The sequence below is a fragment of the Engystomops pustulosus genome, chromosome 1 (assembly GCF_040894005.1).
Source record: "Engystomops pustulosus chromosome 1, aEngPut4.maternal, whole genome shotgun sequence".
In the NCBI taxonomy this organism is placed as follows: domain Eukaryota; kingdom Metazoa; phylum Chordata; class Amphibia; order Anura; family Leptodactylidae; genus Engystomops; species Engystomops pustulosus.
This window is the reverse complement of record NC_092411.1, coordinates 247,923,753-247,945,477: the sequence shown is the minus strand read 5'-3', so window position 1 is coordinate 247,945,477 and position 21,725 is coordinate 247,923,753. Positions and strand designations below refer to the sequence as shown.

The window sequence follows — 21,725 nt, the reverse complement described above, 5'->3', positions numbered from 1 at the left end:
TTCTTAGGGAATAGAACAAAATATAATAAATGGAATTGCTGTCGCTTGAACCACTCAGCCGTCATCTTATATACCAGGTCCAGGGTGAATGGGACTGCAGAGAAGTCTGGTGCCTGTTGGTTGCTGGATAACAGATGGGAGGACGACACAGGACGGGTTAGTAGAAGAGTTAAAACTTCATGCAGTTAATGAGTGTTATAGGCTTGCCTAAAGAAATGGGTTTTAAGAGCACGTTTGAAACTTTGGAGGTTAGGTATTAGTCTGATAGTCCAGGGCAGAGCATTCCATAGAATTGGTGCAGCTCTAGAGAAGTCTTGGAGACGCGAGTGGGAGGTCCGCACTAGGGTAGAGGTTAATCTAAGATCACTGGCGGATCTAAGAGCACGGGTTGGGCGATAGACTGAGATAAGAGAGGAGAGGTAGGGGGGTGCAGCATTATACAGAGCTTTATGGATGAGGGTTATTATTATTTTAAACTGTATTCGAAAGGAGACTGGCAGCCAGTGCAGCGACTGGCATGAACTGTAAGCATACATGGTCCCCTTATCAAACGAGCTGTGTCAGGCAGAATTTTGGGTTGTTTTCATGGCTTCCATGTTAACTTTGTCGCCACCCTGCTGTGTAATCCACAAAATATACTGGCAAACTTTTATCATGTACCGATATTATTTGAGCGCTTCTTGCTCACCTCCTTTGGTTCCTCTCTGACACCCATTGGTTTGAAGCCTGAGTCCAATTAGGGTATGTCGCCATGCCACTCTCTAGCCTGCTGCCGCTGCCTCTGCCTCTGCATGCCGTCCCCTATAGTGTCAGGGTCAATTATTGGATGTTTTACATGCTATCTAGCTTCATTCTGTCACTCTGTCATGGCCATGCTGTTGCCCATAATTTCGGCATAATGGTGCGATTAAGCAGCCTCAGAGGCATCCATGCATGCTGCCCCTGCTGTTTCCTGTCCATTTCCGTGGTGTTTCCATCCTTTTCTGAGGTTCCCAGGTGTTTGGCCAAGCTTCCCTGTGCAGAGCCTTGGTCCCCTTGAAAAATGCTCGAGTCTCCCATTGACTTCAATGGGGTTCGTTATTCGAGACGAGCACTCGAGCATCGGGAAAAGTTCGTCTCGAATAACGAGTACCCGAGCATTTTAGTGTTCGCTCATCTCTAATAACAATATAATATTTTGTTTACCTATTATTTTCATGCAATGTTCAGCAGAAGATATTGAATGCATTCTCATTTCTACCTAGTATCTTTGCACTGCAAAAGCTCCTGCTGCATGGAATATATGGGAAAACACTGGATGTAAGAGTACAGCACTGCACCCCCCACACTTCCCATAGAATCAATATAGCAAAAACAAGAGTAGGGACAGACTGGGAACAGAAAGAAGGATACAGAAGTGATCACTAATAATGATTTTTTATTTATATAGCCACACAGATTATGCGGCGCTGCACAAAGGATGTTAAATTGGTCCCTGTCCCCATGGGGCTCGCACTCTTAACAACCTACTAGTATGTTTTGGACTGTGGGAGGAAACTGGAGTACCCGGAGGAAACCAACGCAAACAGGGAGAGAACATACAAACTCTTTGCAGGTGTTGACCTGGGTGGGATTCGAACCCAGGACCCCAGCGCTGCAAGGCAGAAGTGCTACCCACTGAATCCATCAGACTTTCCATACCTACTTAATCTAAACCAGTAACCACCAGCAGTGGCCAGTAACTGGGCTACAGTCCCTGCTTAATAATAAGTGATAACAAGAGACCAGGATAAGACAAACAAATAAATAAATAAATTAGAAATGTTGCCAGAGCCAGTTCAAAAGACTAGAGAGCAACAAAAAATCAAATTGATAGACAATAGCAACAAACAGGAAGACAAGCCCAGGGTCAACATTGATAGGATAAGGATTTGGTCCATCACAGCAGAATAACTGTTAGTGAACCACGATGGAAGTGGTGCATAATTAATTGATGCTGCTAATCAGTTCTGTGTCGGAAATTGCTGAGCTTTGCTCTACTATCTCAGCAGGACACATGCTCCTTCTGCCACTCCACCCATAAGTAAGAACAGGACAAAGTTCTCGTGATATCGGGGCTCCTGCCAATCAGCTTGTAATTCTATACCCTGTGGATCAGGGATAACTCGCGAACTTGCCATAAAAGTGTGAATCCAGCACACAGAACCGATTCTTAGTCAATGTTTCGATAGTTTCGATAGTTAAAACAATCATCCAATAGATTGTGAAAAGTGCAGAAGAAAGGACAGATTGGCGCATTTCGGCTATCTAAAGCCTCAGTATTGATTGACTTTAGATAACTGGCATGCATTGATCTGTTCTTTCTTCTGTACTTGTCATTATGTCTTGAATGACCTCTTTTAACTAATGATAAATATTGAATTGGTGAAGAACCCGTTTTGCGTGCTGGATTCACTCTTTCTCGTCAATGCTTCTCCCTTCCTGGCCTCAGGCTAAGTCCGTGCACCAGAATTTTCTTGGAGGGGTGAGCTGGCACACATCCTGTTTTAAACTTGGTACTATCCAATCTATAGGTGTTCCTCCACTAAATATACGTCGTATATATAATAATAATATAAGTCGTATTTTTATTCTAGTCTTCACTGTCCCTGAGCAATAAATAGTATTTTCAGCATCCATGTTTCTAATTCAACTGTCCCATAGGCTCTCCTAGAAAAAAAATTCTAACTGCTCTAAAATTGGTTAAATAGGACCTAGTAAATGGTGCAAAGAACTGGGGGTGAAGTAGTTTGTAAATGTTTCTTTTTAATTGACCAAGAGGAAATAGTATTTGAATCCAATGAGTCACTTTCATTGCTGTATATTTTCCAAAACGTAGAACATTGTCTTTAAAAATTTGTATAACAAATTAAAGCTGTACTAAATAAATCATTAATATAAAAACTATTAAAAAACAATTAAAGATACATCAGATTGTTTTATCAAGATGATTAAGAACAACTTCTAGAATTAATTGTAGACAGATTTTACGTAAACTAGATTTTATTTCCAAGTTTATATTTAGCATATCACTGAAAATCTTCTGTTGTATAATTACACGCCACTAAATGAATGTACAACCACTATAATTAATTAACTCATTCCAAGTCTAATTATTGAATTCCTCAAAGAAGTTTATTTGAACAAGGACTTACTCTGACGCTCCCCACACATCCATCCAGTGACCTGTTCAGAACAGGATTTCTAATAAATTTAGGATTTGATTCTTTATACCAAAAAAATATGTGATGAGAAGTAAATCCAATATTTGTTTTTTATGCTTTAAGAAGTGACGGTTAGTGGCTATCGGTGGTTGTATACTGGCTGCAGAACAGACAGAGATCACAATATATAAAAGAAGAACACATCTTAGAGCTGACAGTTAATCAAAACCCTGTCTGTACCTGTCACTTTCACACAGACATTTCATATCACTGGATGAATGAAAATCCTGGAGGTTATGTTAAAAAAAAACATGTAACGAGTTACAAAATCACATCGGACATGGGCAGAAAATTTCAAATGTTTAATATAGAAGGATCCAAATTTGGTATCTGAGTACCTCCCACCCTCCCAACATAAAAAAGTGGATACACAATTATGATTAGAATAGAATTTAATTCCCCACTGTCACCCTAGTGATCCGCCACAGGGGACATATAGTGGTTGCTCCTCGCTACTGAAATATATGGTCGGCCATAAAATTCAGCAAATAGATTGAATGGAACGCTCCTCAGGGCAGTATCTTTTACAACTGATGGATTCACATAGACCTATTGAAGTTCATCCAAATTGTATTTTCTACAAAGTGATGATATTTGTTGAGTCTATGGAGTAGATTTATCTTTTTGCAACGGAATTCAGCGTTAAATTCTTAGCACTACATTTATTTAAAATTTTAAGGGAAAATATTTTAATGGAATAAAATAGTTGGTTTTGCCAGAATTTTTAACAAAGTTTCTAGCATAAATGAAGCCAACTAATAGCCGTTAAAAAGGATGAGTAGATGGTCTTAGACTTCAATAGAGTTGGATACCGTGAAACATCCTTTGCAGTATAACACTGTCTAGTCTAACTGTGCGCTGTCACATTGGATACATTTGCTCCTATGTCTATTGATATGAAAAACTTGGACACTGTCTTTACACTCTAAAATATGAACAGAAATAGTGGATGCTGCCCAACATCATATGGATTACAACATGTATTTCATTGGTCCTTTTTGTCACTTTGTTATAGATACAGTTCAAAATATGGCCAGGAGACTAAGGTCTTAGTGAGTCTCTGCCCTGAATTAAGAATGAGTTATTATTCTTCAATTATATTTATTCAAATGTTTTACCTCTCCATCTTTGCAAAATAACATGTTGGCAAGGATTGTCCCCCTCCATTGTGTGACTGGGGGGGGGGGGGGGCGATAATCTGTTGCTATGGAAGCCTGAAGTCTCTATGAGGAGTAAAAACATGAAAATACAAAAATGAAATTTCTCTGAATTTGTTTCATTTTCAATATTTTATGGCTTCTGCAACAGTAAGCATTAGACACCACCAAAACTTTCCGCTTGGTAGAATCTGAGTAATAGATCAACTGGTCTGGTTGATCAACTCAACAATATTGCCTTTAAGATTGACGTGTGTTTATTGGCAGGGGCCGAGTATCAGAGCTTGCTAATTTGTTCTGCAGTATACTGTATTGGAGCACATTTCAGGCTTCTGTGAAGACCACACTCAGGGCTGCCTTTAATTGACAGCTGCTTTTTCAGCATCTTTTCCTTGTGGAAAGCTGAGTGTGAGTTTGAGTTTGCTTTGTGTGAAGTTATGGCTTGATTCATGGATAACTGAACAAGTCAATGCTGGGGGTGGTGTCCATTACTCCCTTTATATTCTGTCCAGTTAATTCTCAGTCTTGTGATATTTGTGTCTGCTATTTCTACTGTTTCTACTACTTTTTTTTGCTTCTTTGTGTATCTGACCTCTGCTTGTTCACTTGACTATTCTTTTGCCACTAGTTTCAGTGCTGTACCGCCATCTTGGGTTTGACACGGTTTTGACATTGCTTGTTCTGTCTTCTATGTTGTATTGTCCCTCTGTGTTTGTTATCCTTTCTGTACACCCAGTTAGTACAGGAAACATCAACCAGAAGTCCCTAACCACAAAACTTTGTAAGGCTTGATAGGTGGTCAAATGGTTTAGCATGTGGCTGAACGTGTGAATCAGCAAGAACAGCTCCTCCCTTACATTTCTGGTCAGTTAGTGCTAGAAGCGGAAGCTATATTACCTGATTATTCTTTTCCTTCAGAGAAATCTGCAAGTTATATTCCCATGTAAGACCCAAATTTTCTGGTAATGATGCCCAAAGGGTAGGCATAATTGTGTGGGGCTCTTTTCAGACTAGGCATTTTCTCTGGCTATTGATGTTAATGAATTGGCCTCTGTTGATTCATAAGGTCTGATGTGCTGTATGAGAAACATGACGAGGCCTCATATGCAGAACGTCAGTTGGCCTCAATACCTTAGGGCAAATGTCCAGGTGAGGACTATTGCACTGAATTAAGGAAGTGGTGTTCCCTGAGACAGGAATGATCATGCTCTTTGGAATCAGTTCAGATTAGGTCTGATACTTTAAAGGAATCTCCTTGAGAGCCAATGCAGAGATCTTCGTAGAGGGAACATCCTGTGCTTCTATTGTGGGAACTCTTTTCATCAAGTCCAGTCTTGTCAGACCTTCTTTGAAGATGCATCAGCACCTATGTGATAGTTGAGGAGGTCAGTAAGGTGCCCAGGTATTTTCAAAACCTCAGATGAGGTCACCTGTTTGCTCCCCTGCTAAAGATAAGGTGTTTGACAAAGTCCTTGTTGATTTAGAGGCCAATGTAAAAACTGGATCTGGCTCCTGATAACACTCCTGCAAATAGGTTGTTTGTACCTACACAACACTGTGTTAAGGAGGAATGTTACTGTATTGCACCTATTGTACAATCAGGAGTCAATGCTACTAGAATTTTATTGGTGGACAAAGCTGGCAGGGATGAGTAGTTTCATGTGGTTTCTCCACCATAAAATGGGCAGAGAAGCCATAATGATTCTCCCCCAGTGAGACGACAAAATATTTTCCCCTGATTAAAGGGGGATTTTAGGAATGTATCAGAGTAAAATTCTCGGCGCTTACAAATAATGGTTAAATATTTCTGTAACAAGCAGCCTGTTCTGTGTCATTATGTAATATATTGTTTAATATACAACCATGGAATATCAGAATTTGTTTAAATCGTAATACACTAATACAGTTGTATTAATCTACGAAATCTGTATCCCCCTTTACTAACAATAGTCGGTACAATAAGGACTTCTGGTGTCATGATTAAAATCTGCGCCATTGTGAATCATCTGCAAATAGACTAAGCTCAGTAGGACACATTGGGGCACATTTACTAAGGATCTGCGGACTGCGATTCAGTTGGGTTTCCCGAATATTTCCTTTTTGAGCCCAATTGTTCCAGGTTTTTGGCGCACAAAATCGGATTGTGGCACATCGGCGCCGGCTTTGATGCGTCAGAAACCGGGGGGCGTTCGTCGGACAACCCGACTGATTCGGACAAACCGCGGAATTTAAAAACGAAATTGTGTCGCAAGATCAAGCACTTACATGCAACGGGGAGAAGAAGGTGAACTCCGGCGGATCTCAGCATGGAAGCAGCACATGAAGGAAATTGGACGCACGACTTTAGTGAATCGTGGCAGACCCGAATCCTCGTCAGACAGGGCACAGCAGGGATTGCGACAGATATGGGAAAGTAAATCTGCCCCATTAAGTATTGTTTTTGCACACTGAATAAGATTAATTCATTGTAAGTGTAAAATAAACAAGTAAACCGGGAAATTCTTAATGAAAAAAAAATTACTGAAAGCAGTTGTTTTACTACAATTAGACCCACATACAGTGACAAGTAAAACGCTAGCAATGTTTTGAACTATTTTGAGTTTTGGGCTCGATATCTCAACTTCCACTTGAGCTTTGAACGTGAGACTACACTCATTCTATAGACAAGCATATTGGCAATCACATAGCATATGCTTAGTTCTGTAGATGTCTTGTCATGTAGATGCTTTGTTACCGTTTTGCTCCTGGTGACGGAACAATCATTTTCTTCTTGTATGTGATAAATTACAACCTGTACTCACATTCCCTAATAGGATTTACAAAATACTATCAAATAGATCAAAATTAGAATTTAGATTTTTAGGAGCTAAATATTAAGAATACAATTACATGACAAGACTAAGCATATGCTAAATAGTTGCAAGTCAATTTTTTTGAATAAGATAACCAACACGATTGTCTATAATATCTTGGGAGTCTCACATTCAAAGCTGTAGTGGATGGCGAAAAATGGAGCTCGAAAGTCAAAAGTTGAAAACATTGAGGCTCATATACTAAGGGGTCGCGCTGCTCACTTTCGTCGGACTGTGCACCTTTTTCAAGGATTACATGGCTTGCACAGTTATTTAAGAAGTGTCTGTACTGGGATTGTGGCGCACGTGATACTTTTGTGGCGCAGCTGCGCTGGCTTCCATGCAACACAATTTAGGGAGCGTGCCATCGGATGATATGACTAATTCGGACTGAGCGCGGGATTTAACTTTCAAATTGTGTTGCAAGACAATGCACTTACATGCATCGGAAAGAAGAAGGTGAACTCTGTCGGACCGGAGCGGGTAAGTGACACATGCAAGATATCGGGCGCACGATCTTGATGAATCGCGTCAGTGCATTATTGTTGGACAATGTACTTTCGGTGAACTCCAGCGGGAATGTAAGTAAATGTGCCCCATTGCTACAACATTGAAGTTAATTTCTGATGCAGATGATTAGCAACATAACATTTGTGGGAGTGCTTTCATCATTAATCCTTAATATCCGATAAAAATGCTTTAACGTCCTTCATAAACAAGACCTGCCTTATACACAAAACTTTAAATAAATATATATTTTAGGTTAAATACTGTGAGAGCAGACACTGTAAGCTGCTTTCCCCCAAAATGGCTTAATACACATTTGTCCTGTACTTTCAGCTAGCTTGACCTCATTTTTTCAGTGACTAAACATTAACATTGCTGTATAAATGGATCAGATCCCCACACACTAAACTTGAAGGGAGTGTAAACAAGTTTTCAGAATGTTTAGAAAGGTATAAACTGTTTCCAATATACAGGCCCCTAAAACTCTAAGTGGACAATATTGTATTTTACAGGTGGGGTGACAGGTGACAGGTCCTCCTTAAATGTGAACCCCCCTTTTTATTGCAGATTCACATTCCCAGAGAAAATTTTTATTAATTCAATCTACGATTCAAGTTGATTTTGTATTTTAAAACCTTGGGTTTGAGGTAGGGAGAAATCTAATTTTTTTTATCTAGGAACTACATTCAGCACAACCCAGGAACAACCATGTGTACCTGATTACAGGTTCCCTTTTTTTTTTTACCTACTAAAGTAAGGAGCTCCTAGTGCTACAACAGATGAAGCAGTGTTACACTGCTAGTATTATTGGTAACCTCTGATAACACTAGTAGACACTGCCGTGCTGTACAATAGTAACGCCGGACCGTTCAAAGCGGTCCGTCATATTCATGAGGGGGAGGAATTAGGTGCGGTGACTGCCGCATCAAGCCTGAAAGTCACCGCCGGCCTATGGAGTTGGAGGGACGGTCCAGTGCAGAAGCAGCACCTCGGACCGCCCCCTCATGAATACTTATTAATAATTCCTATTGTACATCGTGGCAGTGTCTGCTAGTGCTATCGGTGGTTTCCGATAACGCTACCAGTATAACTCGGAGATAACGCTACTTTAGTAAGCAGCTGCTACTGCCCTTTATATGGGTGACAGGTCCTCTTTAAGACTAAATAAACTGTAACTACAAGTTGGACGGCTACAAACCTTCCTCATCTGTAAAGCCGTCAGCTCAGAATTTTAGATGTAGAGGTTGCCTATATGCTTGCTGCTGTTAATTTAATTAGGCATCACACAAATACACTAGAAATTACAGTGACAGCCATATAAAGACCGGTGACCCAAAGAACCCCTACCGGTCGTAATAACCAGATAATGGGGAGTGTGACCTACCGTGATTACAACAACTGTAATGTATGATCACATTATACTTGCTATGTTTAACACCTTTGAACCCAAGAAACTGAGTAAATTCCTCGGGCACACGCTGATCTGGTTTCACAGAGGGAACAGCTAAGGACAGATGTACAGTCTATGGATCAATAATCATTATCATTCACTTGGATAGCCATAAAGGATAATTGTTGGGCAATAATAGCCTATCAAAAGATTTTTCCACTAAAACTCTATTATCCTTTAGTAAGGTATGAAATATATGCTCTAGATGTCATGTTAATGGAAATGGGGAAAGAACCAACAAGATCCTGACAGAGGGGGCATGCACCTTCATGTAAGTGTGCTTGGTTTAAAATCCTTGATCCTTGTGGTAGATTTCCTTTAAATATTACAGTTTACCTATAAAAAAATCACTTTCAAAGTCATATGGAGGAGAGAAGAGTCACTTTTTGCCAGAAATTAGTCCCTTTTAAAATCTAAGGGGAAGCGTCATTTCAGATGGGCAAACTTTTCCCATCTGAAATGAACCTATTAGAGACCTAATGCCCCAACCCACAACCAAAACACACGTAAAATGCCAACACAGCAATGAATAGCAGCATTTTCTAACCGCTCTGCCACAGTTCGCAATCATATTGGGGTCTGTACCACACCTAAACCATTTAAAACTGTAGAAGAGATCCAGTTTATCGTTGTAGCATTCCCTCTGAACAGGTAGGGCAGGAGATACAATTATAATGCAGTCCTGTCCACACCTCCTTACTCCTCCTGTGGTCCCAACTATAAAATATCTCTGAGAGTGGCAAGTCCTGGGCTATCCGAGACTGCAGGAGGATGCCATACGACCTGTCTGGTGAACTCTGTGTTGGTGCCAAGGGCTGGGTGCCCACAGGTATGGATCTGAGTGCCACCTCTGGCACCCATACCATATGTTCCCCACTTTTATAGTACCTAGAATCATGAATTTTTAAATTATTTTAAGAATATTGGGGTTTATTTACTAAGGGAATTTTCGTCTGGTTTTCTGACTTTTCTGGGATTGCGCAGGGATTGTGTCACAATTGCGCCAGCTTTCACGAGACACAAATCGGGAGGCGGGCCGTCTGACGATCCGACTGATTCAGTCAAACCGCGGGATTTAACAATTAAATGGTCGCAATACCAAGCATTTACATGCACTGGGAAGAAGAAGGTACCTGAGCGGGGAAGCGACACATGCAGGAAATCGGGCGCACGATCTAAGTGAATCGTGGCAGCTGTGGATCGTCAGACAACGCACCTAGGGGATCGCGCAGGGACGGGTAAGTAAATGTGCCCTAATGTCTTTCAAACATCATTAGGCCCTTGGTTCTCTGAGCCAAATAAATAAAAATATCATTGGCTGTATCTCTATCTGCACCTCAGATACCCAACTATTGGAGAGATGTATCAATCTGTCTATGCCAGAATAATGGATTAATTTACACCCGAGCCACGTTTATTGAAGGTTTTAGACCATTTTTAAACAGTTTTCTGAAAAAAGGGTGTTTACTCTGTGGGGTGAGGCTCTGCAGGAAATTATGCAATGAGCCTGAGGAGCTCCAAACTCCATAGATGTTTCATTTTTATAACTTTTTATAACTTAAATTTTTTCATAACTTTTTTTGTTAAAACTAGGAAAAGCTAAAGTAAGAATCAGATCCTGCCAGAAGGGGCACACACTGTCATCCTTCATCTTGGTGGAAGATGCCATTTAAGGCCTCATGCACACAAACATATGCCCACCAGTCCATAGCTGCACTTGTTGTGCTCACCGTACCAAGCCCAGGCGCCAGCCAGAATCTCCCAGGCGGTCATGTGCATGAGGCCTTAGATCGGTCGGACCTCCAGTGATCAGGCACTACCATGAACATAAAAGGGACACTAAGGCCCCTTCCACACTAGCGAGTGTGATGCGATGAACTCGCATCACACTCGCAACGCAAGCTGCCGGGAACGCACGGCCCGAACCCTGCACCACGGGAGTGAACTCAGCATGTCAGTTCACTCCCGCGGTGCAGGGTTCGGGCCGTGCGTTCCCGGCAGCTTGCGTTGCGAGTGTGATGCGAGTTCATCGCATCACACTCGCTAGTGTGGAAGGGGCCTAAAACATCCCTATTCTTTATCTTTAAATATAGATGCACTATTTTTATTTAAGTTTCGTTTTTCCAGGTAGCCACTAGTGGAAATTTATTCATTTGTCAGAATCCTGGAATTATTCTCACCTGAAATGCCTTGCATGACAGTTTTACAACTTTTATGAAAAGTGGCAATGGTATTGGAAAAAGGGGAGAGACATTGTCCATGCACCGTGAAAATGCACCAATCGGAAATTAGGCCAACTAATAGCAGGTATAAGGTCGACTCTACAGTTGTAAACTACTTGGGATAAATCTCCAGCAGGATTTATCTGCCCCAGAATATGACTGTGGAGAGTCACTCTGCGCTGGTCTATTCACTGAAACTTTCATAAATGTCTTCCATAATTGTATCAATGTAGGGCACATGTATCATTAGTCTGGCCATTTGTTGGGCTTTTCTGCTGGTCAGATGTATTTTAGTGGTTATTCTTTATTGGTACATGTAGCGTCTGGTCTTTAGTGAATTTGTGACTCTTTAAAATTAAAGTTGCAAAAAGTCCAAAAGGCTCTAATCTAATTTCTTCACTTGTCAGGGTAGAATTGTACCAAATTCAGATGATAGCTCAGGGAACACTGTAGAAAGCTAGACAACTTTGAAGGGAGACTGTCTTTGGTGAAAAAAAAGGTGCTATCAGGAAAAGTCCCAAAAAATAAAGAAAAAGAAAAGCCAAAGGTTTGATACTTGTGCCCTCATGAGTCAGGGGATTTGTACATCCCAGGGTGTTTTGTAAATCTTAGCATTAATATTGCATGCCTCTTGTATTAAATGCATTTACAGGCTGTTACACTGTGCAGGATCTGGAACCGCCTCTTCTGCAGTGACATATCAGAGGGGTGGGGAGACAATGTAACAGCCAGTGAACCTGCAGCATGGAGAACCTCTGCTAACACCGCTAAGAGCCCATCTGGCTCATTGGAAGAATTTTATAAGTTATAAAATCTTGCAAAATATTTAAAAAAGTGATATGCACCAGTTTCCATTCCAACATTGCTTGGTTCCCTTCTTATCTATGCCTTTATGACTGATCTAATGATTTCCGGGACTTAGGACATGTGACTGCGGCAGCCAATCCTCAGGCAGTGGTGATCATTGAGGTATAAATGGCTTATATTGTATAATATTCTGAATCATATGTTTTTCTGTTATCTGGACTGCCCGTTTAATTAACAGCTTCTTTTGATCCAGGTACAAAGAGTTCTTCATTGAAAGAAAGTGTCAGATTTGTTTGATTAAAGGAGTTTGCCCATGAAAGAAAATTCTCAAATTTTAATCCTTTAGTGATGTTAACATAATAAAGATAATTTTAACCCTTGCAATTTTACTCAGTTTTATTTAGTTTTATTGCTGTTTTAGCTCCTGTTACTCCCTAAACTGGTCAGTGCAAAATCACAGGGTGTGGGAGACACATTAGGATCCAACTTGTTTTGTGGTTAGATGATCAGGGTACAAGGTTTATTCACTTTCACTTTGAATGTTTTACTAGTATCTGATACATAGAAAGATAGATAAGACAGATCATAGATGAGAGCCATGAGATGCATATTACACACAATGGGGCTCATTTACTAAGGGTCCGAATGCTGCACTTTCGTTGAGTTTCCCAAATATTTCTGTTTTGCGCCGAATTGCAGCAGGATTTTGGCGCATCAGCACCAGCTTGTACGCGACAGAAATCAAGGGGACGGGCCATCGGACAACCCGTCGGATTCGGACAAACCGCTGAATTTTAAAAAGGATTTGTGTCGCAAGATCAAGCACTCACATGCACCAGGAAGAAGCAGGTGAACTCCGGCAGACCTCGGCCCAGCAGGGACACATGCAGGAACTCGGTCGCATGATGTTGTTGAATCGTGCCGGACCCGAATCCTCGTCGGACAACGCATCGCAGGATTGCGACATTTCTGCTATTCCACAACACACTGATACTTCTGTTGTGCCTTCCTCCCCAGATAAAGAACTTATCTGTCTGTAGCTTTATACTTCTTACGCTGCTGCCGGCAGGAACTCAGTGGGCCACATTTACTTAGAAAGTCAGAAACCGCACTAAAAATGTTCTTTCTGGGTATAATGCTGGGTTCAACAAATTCATTAAGAACCTGCGCTAAAAATCATAAATCTGTCGCTTCCCCACACTGGCCCAACATAATTCACCATCTTTTTTGTGGTGCACCTATAACAGCGATGGCGAACCTTTTAAAGGCTGGGTGCCCAAACTAAAACCAAAACCCACTTATTTACCATCAAGTGCCAACTTGACAATTTAAACAGTAACTTATTTCCTCATGTTCTTCGTACTGGCACCCTGAGTACACCAATATAGTTGAAAGCAGGAGAGTAAATTCAGACATCATTATAGCTTCTCTCCAGAGTTTCTCTGTACTGGAAGAATCATGGGGCCATCAAAAGATAACCTGGCTCGGTTCACAGCTTCTCACTCTTTCTGTAGTTCTAATCAGTCAAGGATGTGTCATCTTAAAACAGCATTGAGAACAAGGAAGATTCCAGTCCTGTCTGCTAAACTCTTTCCTGGGGCAACAGCGTGGGCGCCCACAGAAAGGGCTCTGAGTGCCACCTCTGGCACTCGTGCCATAGATTCGCCATTACTGACCTATAACATAGGGTGTGTGACACAATTTGCATGTTAAATACGGCGCTTGGTCCGTATCTGTTGGACCCACCGATAGCACGCCCCCTAATGTGTGTCTCAAGGAGGCTAGTGCAGCTGCGCCCCAAATTGGTTGCATGTGACACAATCGCAGGACAGACATTTCTTAAATACCTGTGCAATGTGCAAAGTCCGACAGAAGTGCATCGCAAAGCCCTTAGTAAATGTGTATCAGTGTGTGATCCATCGTGGTATGCAAGCTAGAGTCAAAGAGTAGAGAGAGAGAGAATATTTCTACGGTCGTCAGACAGAAAAGCAAGATGGCTGCCGACCCTAAAGTCAGAAGATCCAGGGTGGGAAACCAGGGGCAACTGAAATTGTGTACAGCAGGACTGATAGAGACAGGTTGGACTTATATCTGTGAAATGCTGTATTTTTGTTAATAACAGTGAATTAGAGAATGTGTTATTTTGTTATACTGAGTACATATATAAGACTTGTCTTCATGTGAATACCGATTTAACAATATCCAGAAAAAACTACCATACTATACCCATGATAACAAATAGTTGTAGAAGCTAATGACAGTGAATCATGGTGACATTTATCTTACTAGATCAGTTGAGGATTTTGATGGATATTGAGTATAAACTGTAAAGATGAATTGTATTTCAGGGTTCATCTATAAAGTAGTGTCCTGACATGTCACAGAAACAAGTCAGAAGATGCCATCAAAGGGGTTTTGAGAGCTGGGACTCCTGCCAATTATCCATCAGTGCCTTACAGAGTACCCCGATCCTGGTAGATAAGGAGGGAGATTTATGGGAAGTGAATCATCACTGCAGTGTGCCATTGATTCAATGGTACAGTAACAGAAAACATTTTTTCTACATTTCTACCCGAAATAAAAATCTCTTCTCTGATTTTGTCCAGAGGGGATTGGGTGGTCTACAGGAGGGCAGAGCCTCTTTAATGAGGAAACTGGCAGAGGTCCTGTGCACTGACATTATTCTCTCGTGTTACTGCGTCATGTCAAGAGATTATTTTCAGGTTGATTTCCTTTTCATTAGCTCAAATAAACCTAGATGAATTCTGAAATGGTATTGAGTAATGAATGTCCAGTTAACTAATAAGGAAGTTAAATAATAAGGATAGTGTAGAAATATCTCTGAGGTTAAAAAAAGATTTCAGCCACCGTAATAACACAGGGATTTCATCTTATAATTATTAGAAAAGTTCAAGCTGTCAACATTTTTTCTAGCTTTATTAAACGGGTTTTAATTTGAAATGTTCTTGACCTTTCTTAAAGGGAACCTGTCAGGCACATCAAGAGCCCCAGACCAAAGGTCCTATCACATTTACTGTAGTGAGTTGCTGTGCAGGATTGAAATGAGTCAGCGGCTCCTGTGACTTATAATATGAACCCCGCAGTCTGCATTGTAATCCTGTGATTTGAGTCAGGTGGGCGTTCCTGAGCTGTCCTGAGTCAGGCTGCAGCTCCCTTTCCTCCTCCAGTAAAGAGGGGCCCACCACCTGTACACACCTCCTGCTGAGCTGCAAAACAGGAAAGGGTGTGAATGATATGTGCAGGAAGCAAGCAGGGGGCGTGTGTACAGGAAGACACGACTGACTCAATTCACAGGATTACAATGTAGAGCGGGGGGTTAATTTTATGCTGCAATTTTAATTATAGTAAATGAGGTAGGACCTTTGGTTTGGGGGTTAGATATGCCTGACAGGTTCCCTTTAAGGCTTAAAGGGGTATTCTCGTCTGGGCACTCGCATTCAGTTTCATTAATCTTCCATACATAAACATTTCTTCAATTAGATGTTATTAAAAAAATGTTCCTGTGTGAAGATAATTTCTCATAAATGTAGTGATTTTGTCCCTTAGAAACGAGATAGCTTCCTCGGATACGGCCACCTCTGCTGGAGGGATTGCACAAAGAAAGAAATTGTTTTTGTATATAAAATGTCCGGGAGTTACTACATGACCCACATCTGTCCTGTGGTAATGATTGCTGAATCCTGGTGGTCCGGCAGGACTCTATAGCGCATGTCTGGCCACCGCTGCCAGAGTGTGAGGTGGTCGTATCCGAGGAAGCTATCTCGTTTCTAAGGGACAACATGGCTACATTTATAAGAAATTATCTTCACACAGGAACATTTTTTTTATTAACATCCAATCGAAGAAATGTTTACGTATGGCAAATTAATTTAATTAAATGTAAATGCCCTGATGGGAAAACCCCTTTAAAGACCTTTTACAACTGCTATTGGATTGGAGAAACAGGTCATTAATGATTTAGTCATGATTGATTTAACTCAGTGTTGTCCCAACAATGGTGGTGTAGGGGGTGTTGATGGAGAGGACGAGAAATCACTAACCGTCTTGTGAAATTTGCCATGGTAGGTTCTGAGTACCCTACAACTACACCACTGGCTGACAGTGGGCTCCTTAGAAACCTCAGCTCCGATTGATCATTAAATTCATGTGAGTTTATATAAAGGTTCCTCTGATCCTGGAATTACAGTAAGAGGCTCCCACTGTTTATGGCCTTTACATTGATTCTGTGCCCATGCATTCCTCCTTACTTAAAGGGGTTGTTCAGAATTGAAAGGTTTTTGGCGACTACCTGAGGGTGTTGTAAAATTTTTAAAAAAGTAGTTATAGTAACCTCTTTTTACCCCTGTGCTCTTGCACGCATCACCCGTCCTTACTGGACTCTGACTGTATACAGAGACTACTGCGGTCACATGTCATGGATGTGACGTTTACCATGCAGCATTTATATACAAACAGACACATGGCCACACATCTTATTGGACCCAAACCTGTGGCGTAACTTGAGGGGGTGCAGAGGTTGCGATCGCACCCGGGCCCAAGAGGTTTAGGGGGCCCTTATGGTGTCACTTCACATATGAGAAGACTATTACTATAAACCATACATTATAGTTGGGGGCCTGGCACAGACTTTGCACTGGGGCCCATCAGCTTCTAGTTATGCCACTCACCTAAAGATTACAATGTTGTGAATTACCATACTTTACAATAAAACAATACTTTGCATCTACTTTGCATCATTAGGGAGTGCCAGGTTCTTGGAGCACCATAAGAAAGAGTACATAGTTAATTTTTTTAAAAGGCTTGGCATACTCGGGGCAGGGGCTGCTGGCTATATACTGAGGGGTAGGGAATTAACTATATACTAGTGGGCATGGGCTGGCTATATACAGGGGGCTGGCAGGATGTATAATGGGGGCATGGGCTGGTGGCTATATACTGGGTGCTGGACTTGCTGGCTATATAATGCAGGGAAGACTATATGCTAGTAGGCATGGCCTGGCAGGATATATATACTAGGGGCTGCTGGCTATATACTCGGGGGCAGGGTCTGGCAATATTCTGGGAGGCAAGGGCTGTTTGGATACATAATGGGGGGACATGGGTTGGGTATATACTGGGGCAATGGGAAAGCTATATACTGGGGGGCATGGGCTAGCTGGCTATATACTTTGGGTCAGAGGGTGCCCATATACTGGGGGGCATGGGCTGGCGGGCTATATACTAACGAACATTGGCTGGCTATATACTAGAGGGCATGGGCTGGCTCAATATATATACTAGAGGGCAAGGGACTGTCTAACTATATACTGGGGGGGGGGACTAACTAGCTACACAATGGCTGGAGGATATGACCAATGCATTTCCCACCCTAGGCTTATTCTGGATCTATAGGTTTTCCCAGTTTTTTGTGTTAAAATAAGGTGCCTCGGCTTAAACTCGGCTTATACTCGAGGATATAAGGTCATTCAACAAGTGTAAAGATTAATGAAGTTTCTAGTGACTTTCGTCTTTTTAATAGTAATAATAATAATGTAAATTTGTAAAGGTTGAACTTTTTTCAAAATCAGAATCACAAAGTAGTCCCATCTAACTTATATTCCCACTACATTAATAAAGGAGAATGTTAAAGCCCATTGTTGGGGGTTGGGAAAATTTTCTTTCACCTATTGTGATTTATGCTTTTAAGGTTTCCTTTTTGGTTACGTTCTCTCTGAGCCCATGATTTCTTTATATACTCAACATTATACTGTATACATCTTTGAAAAGTCAAGTTGAGGTTGTATTATATTCTTGCAGGCTGGTGACATGTCATACCAAATCAGTAGGTTGCATTCAGCATTCAGCTACATTGGATTAACCCAGTAACCTTCTCATATTCTCTATGGAATTACTGAAAGAGTCACATAGGGATTGCAGGAGCGCTGGGAAATTAACACTTAGTGTATTGATGTATTGTACCATAATAAATCAGGGGTTTATTATCACTGTGTGCATATATAAAAGCACCTCTCAGCACTTCTATTGTAGGGAGAAAAAAAAACTCAGCAGAACCTGATAACAACATTCATATAGGAGTTACCAAAGTTACAACCGGTTTTCTTTCAACATATAAGATGAATTAGTATATAAGTCTAATGGACTCATGGCACAATCAAATTGGAGACCTCTCCATAGACTACTAATGATACCATGTATCCCTACATTACTACATCCCAATGTATTGGTCATTCTTCTAATGTGAATCCTGTATTAACCATATTGACACAACAATATATAAAATACCTTTTCTATACCTCCAAGGCAACATCTGTCAAGTCAATGCATCATGTGAAGGCTCTTAGTACACAATTCAATCCACAGTAAAATTCTTAGCAATTCAAATCTGTAACCAGCGAGAATCCTAATTCCTATTGATTGCAGTCACTGACACATTGACACACATAAAACAATATATTGTAATGCACCTTGAGGTTGTGTTCAGGAATTAGAGACTTAAAAGTCTGGATTTGGACTGAAAGCTCTTGGTGACCTTGAATCTGTATTACCATTTTAATTCCAGTACAAAATTCGATTATAAAGCCACTGGGGCAAGTCCTTCATTTTATATGTATTATTTATGAGCGCTGGTAGATAACATTATGAAATGTAGTATTCAATTACATTAATTGAAATGTAATCTATTCCATGCAAATTCTATACACATAAATAATTGTCACATAGAAGAGTAATTGTCAGGAGGACACATGCAACTTGTGAGGAGTTAGAGTAGTTTACCCTCAACAAACACATCCGCTATGTAAACAAGGCGGAAATGTAGTACAAGCGTGGGACTGGATGAAGCCGAATTTGGCTCACGTTCATTGGGATATGTAAACTCTGTGTATGCAGAGGGTTTTACAGCTTGTCAATCACGGGTAAGTGATCTTGTCTAATTAAAATGAAGTGGATGGCTACAGTACACGTGAAAAATATTCAGCTAAGAGCTTTTTTAATCAAGGTCAGAATATTGATTAAATACCGTACTGGATGGACCATTATATGGCACATAAATCGAGGAAATCTCAATATTGTATTGGAATTTCATATAATCTTCCATATCATATAATCTTGGGTAAATATATAAAGCATGTTTTATATATAGAAACCAGAAACAAATGTATATCTATCTATCTCTATCAATCTCTATATCTATCTATCTATAGACAAAGGCTTCATGTAGAAGCTGAAACGTGATATTTTTGGAATAATCTATAATAATAATCTATCTATCATATCTATCTATCTATCTATCTATCTATCTATCTATCTATCTATCTATCTATCTATCTATCTATCTATCTATCTATCTGTCTGTCTGTCTGTCTATCTATCATATCTATCTATCTATCTATCTATCTATCTATCTATCTATCTATCTATCTATCTATCTATCTATCATATCTATCTATCTATCTATCCATCCATCGATCATATCTACCTATGTGTCACTATCAGATGGACACATGTAAAGTTATGGTAAAGAAACAATTTTTCAATAGCTGCAACTAACTTTTCAGTGAGTAGCAGTGACCATCAGTATAAGGCATTGCAGAAAGCGGTAACAGGTGTGAGTCTAACAGAAGGAGCTAATAAGTATAACTATAATGTACGATACAAAGCAATCATACATATGTATAAATGGATAAATCTATGTACATGTGCATTTATACATTGGTGTATGGTTGTATGTAAATGTATATAAAGGTATCTGTATGTATATATTTATGTATAGAGCGCCATTAATTCTGTGGTGCTGCACAAGCAAAAAGGGGTTCACACACTGTACACTACAGAAAAACAAAATACAAAATATATAGATGGACGTAATCCAATATCTTAATTTGAATAGTGAATGCTATCTATGTATCTATACAGAGCATTGCACAGATTGTCAGCAGGATCCCTTACAATCTATACCAATAATAGATAAGGTATAATAATAACAATAATAATATTATTAATAATCTTTATTTATATAGCGCTTATTCGGTAGCACTTTACAAATCATAGGGGACAAATAGAAATATAATACAATGGAACAACAAGAGTGAGGAGTTGGAGTAATAAGTTGGAGAAACCCTACCTTAACAAGAGTGCTGCTTCCCAGAAGTAAAACCCAGAGACAGCGGTCAGTATACACCTGATCCGGGCCATTTTTTCCTTTGATGGGCTGTGAAATTAAAATCATCAAAGTGATAGATGACTGTAGCCGGCAGTAGAAAACAGCAGGACACTTAATTCAGCACCGAGAACAGCTCCTCAATGAGGTTACTATAATCCCTGGAAGAAAAGCCAAGCTTCCCCCTAGATGTCCTGCTAGACAAGATAATGAGAGTGATGCTCGTGTGTTGTATGCATGATAGTAAAAAATTCCCATCCAATGCAGGAAGATTGAGCTAGAAAGCAGCCAGAAGTGCAGAGTCCACTCCAAGCTGCTGCATTCCTATACACTGAGATGTGCTGCTGGGAGGCTGCTGCGGTCCAGGGGTTGGATGCAGGCGGGAGCTTGTTAGCAGCCAATGAACAAGAGAGCTCCTTTGATGGAGAAATAAGGAGTCAAAGTAACCCTTTGTATGCTGACGGTGCACGTGGATCCATCAAATGGAATGCAAATGTTAAAGTTCTCTCCCACAGATCCTTCTCTGAACACTGACATTACACTCAATCCTGTCCAGAGACTCAATACAAATAGTAGATACTGTCCATATCCATATTAGAGGTTCATTCTCCTCTCTAGGTATTCTCCTTCGAATACATGAAAAGGAATGTATTAACGTGTTGCACCGTGATGAATTCGCAGTTTACCTTTGGGTCTTTGGCACCAGAGAATCAATGGCTTTTATGTTGATGCATCTTATTCTTGCATTTTTCAAAGGGCTGTGGGAAAGAGGTTTTGCCCTCTCCGAGTCTCAGATACATCACAAAGGAGAGGATGTAAGGGAAGAAAGGGAATGTCATTTGGCAGCATGGTGATGGCTGGTACACCGCAGTCTGTCACAATGATAGGTTCAGCATTGGCCGCAGGGCTGAGACACAAAGCTTACCCCTTCCTCAGGCTCCATGTGATTAGCATGCAGCTAAACACTCTGCTAGTCCACCCGGCTGGTCTGCAGGCAGTAGCCAAGATGTTGTAAGCCTACAATGCAATGCTACAATAATCCCCTTCAGGCTTTAGTAATGGGCTCATTTGTACAGAATTCCATAGAATTTACTTTTTCACCATCAACAACATCTTTATGTAACATTGTTATATTCTTAAATTTTGCAACCCCTTTAATTAATAATCCAAAACATTCTCATCTAAGTACATGATGTAATAATGCACTTTAATGAGGATTTCATGGTTTAAGGTTTTTATAGCCTGTTCTTAGGATAGGTCCTCAAATTACTCCCAGAATCCCCCTCCCCAAAGCAATGAGCAGATATTA

At 40.5% G+C, this 21,725-nt stretch overlaps 1 protein-coding gene across 2 annotated transcripts in view; it reads right to left on the bottom strand.

Moving 5' to 3' along the window:
• The window catches only part of GLRA3 (glycine receptor alpha 3), a 107,985-nt gene extending 86,656 nt beyond the window's left edge, over nt 1-21,329 (bottom strand). Inside the window, exon 1 of one of the 2 annotated variants that reach the window (XM_072123759.1) lies at nt 20,381-21,329. In XM_072123759.1, the coding sequence (XP_071979860.1) occupies nt 20,381-20,451 (71 nt within the window). In that variant the 5' untranslated portion in view covers nt 20,452-21,329. The remainder of the gene's footprint in view (nt 1-20,380) is intronic. The other variant, XM_072123767.1, reaches the window with a different exon arrangement.
• Between the last annotated feature and the right edge of the window lie 396 nt (nt 21,330-21,725).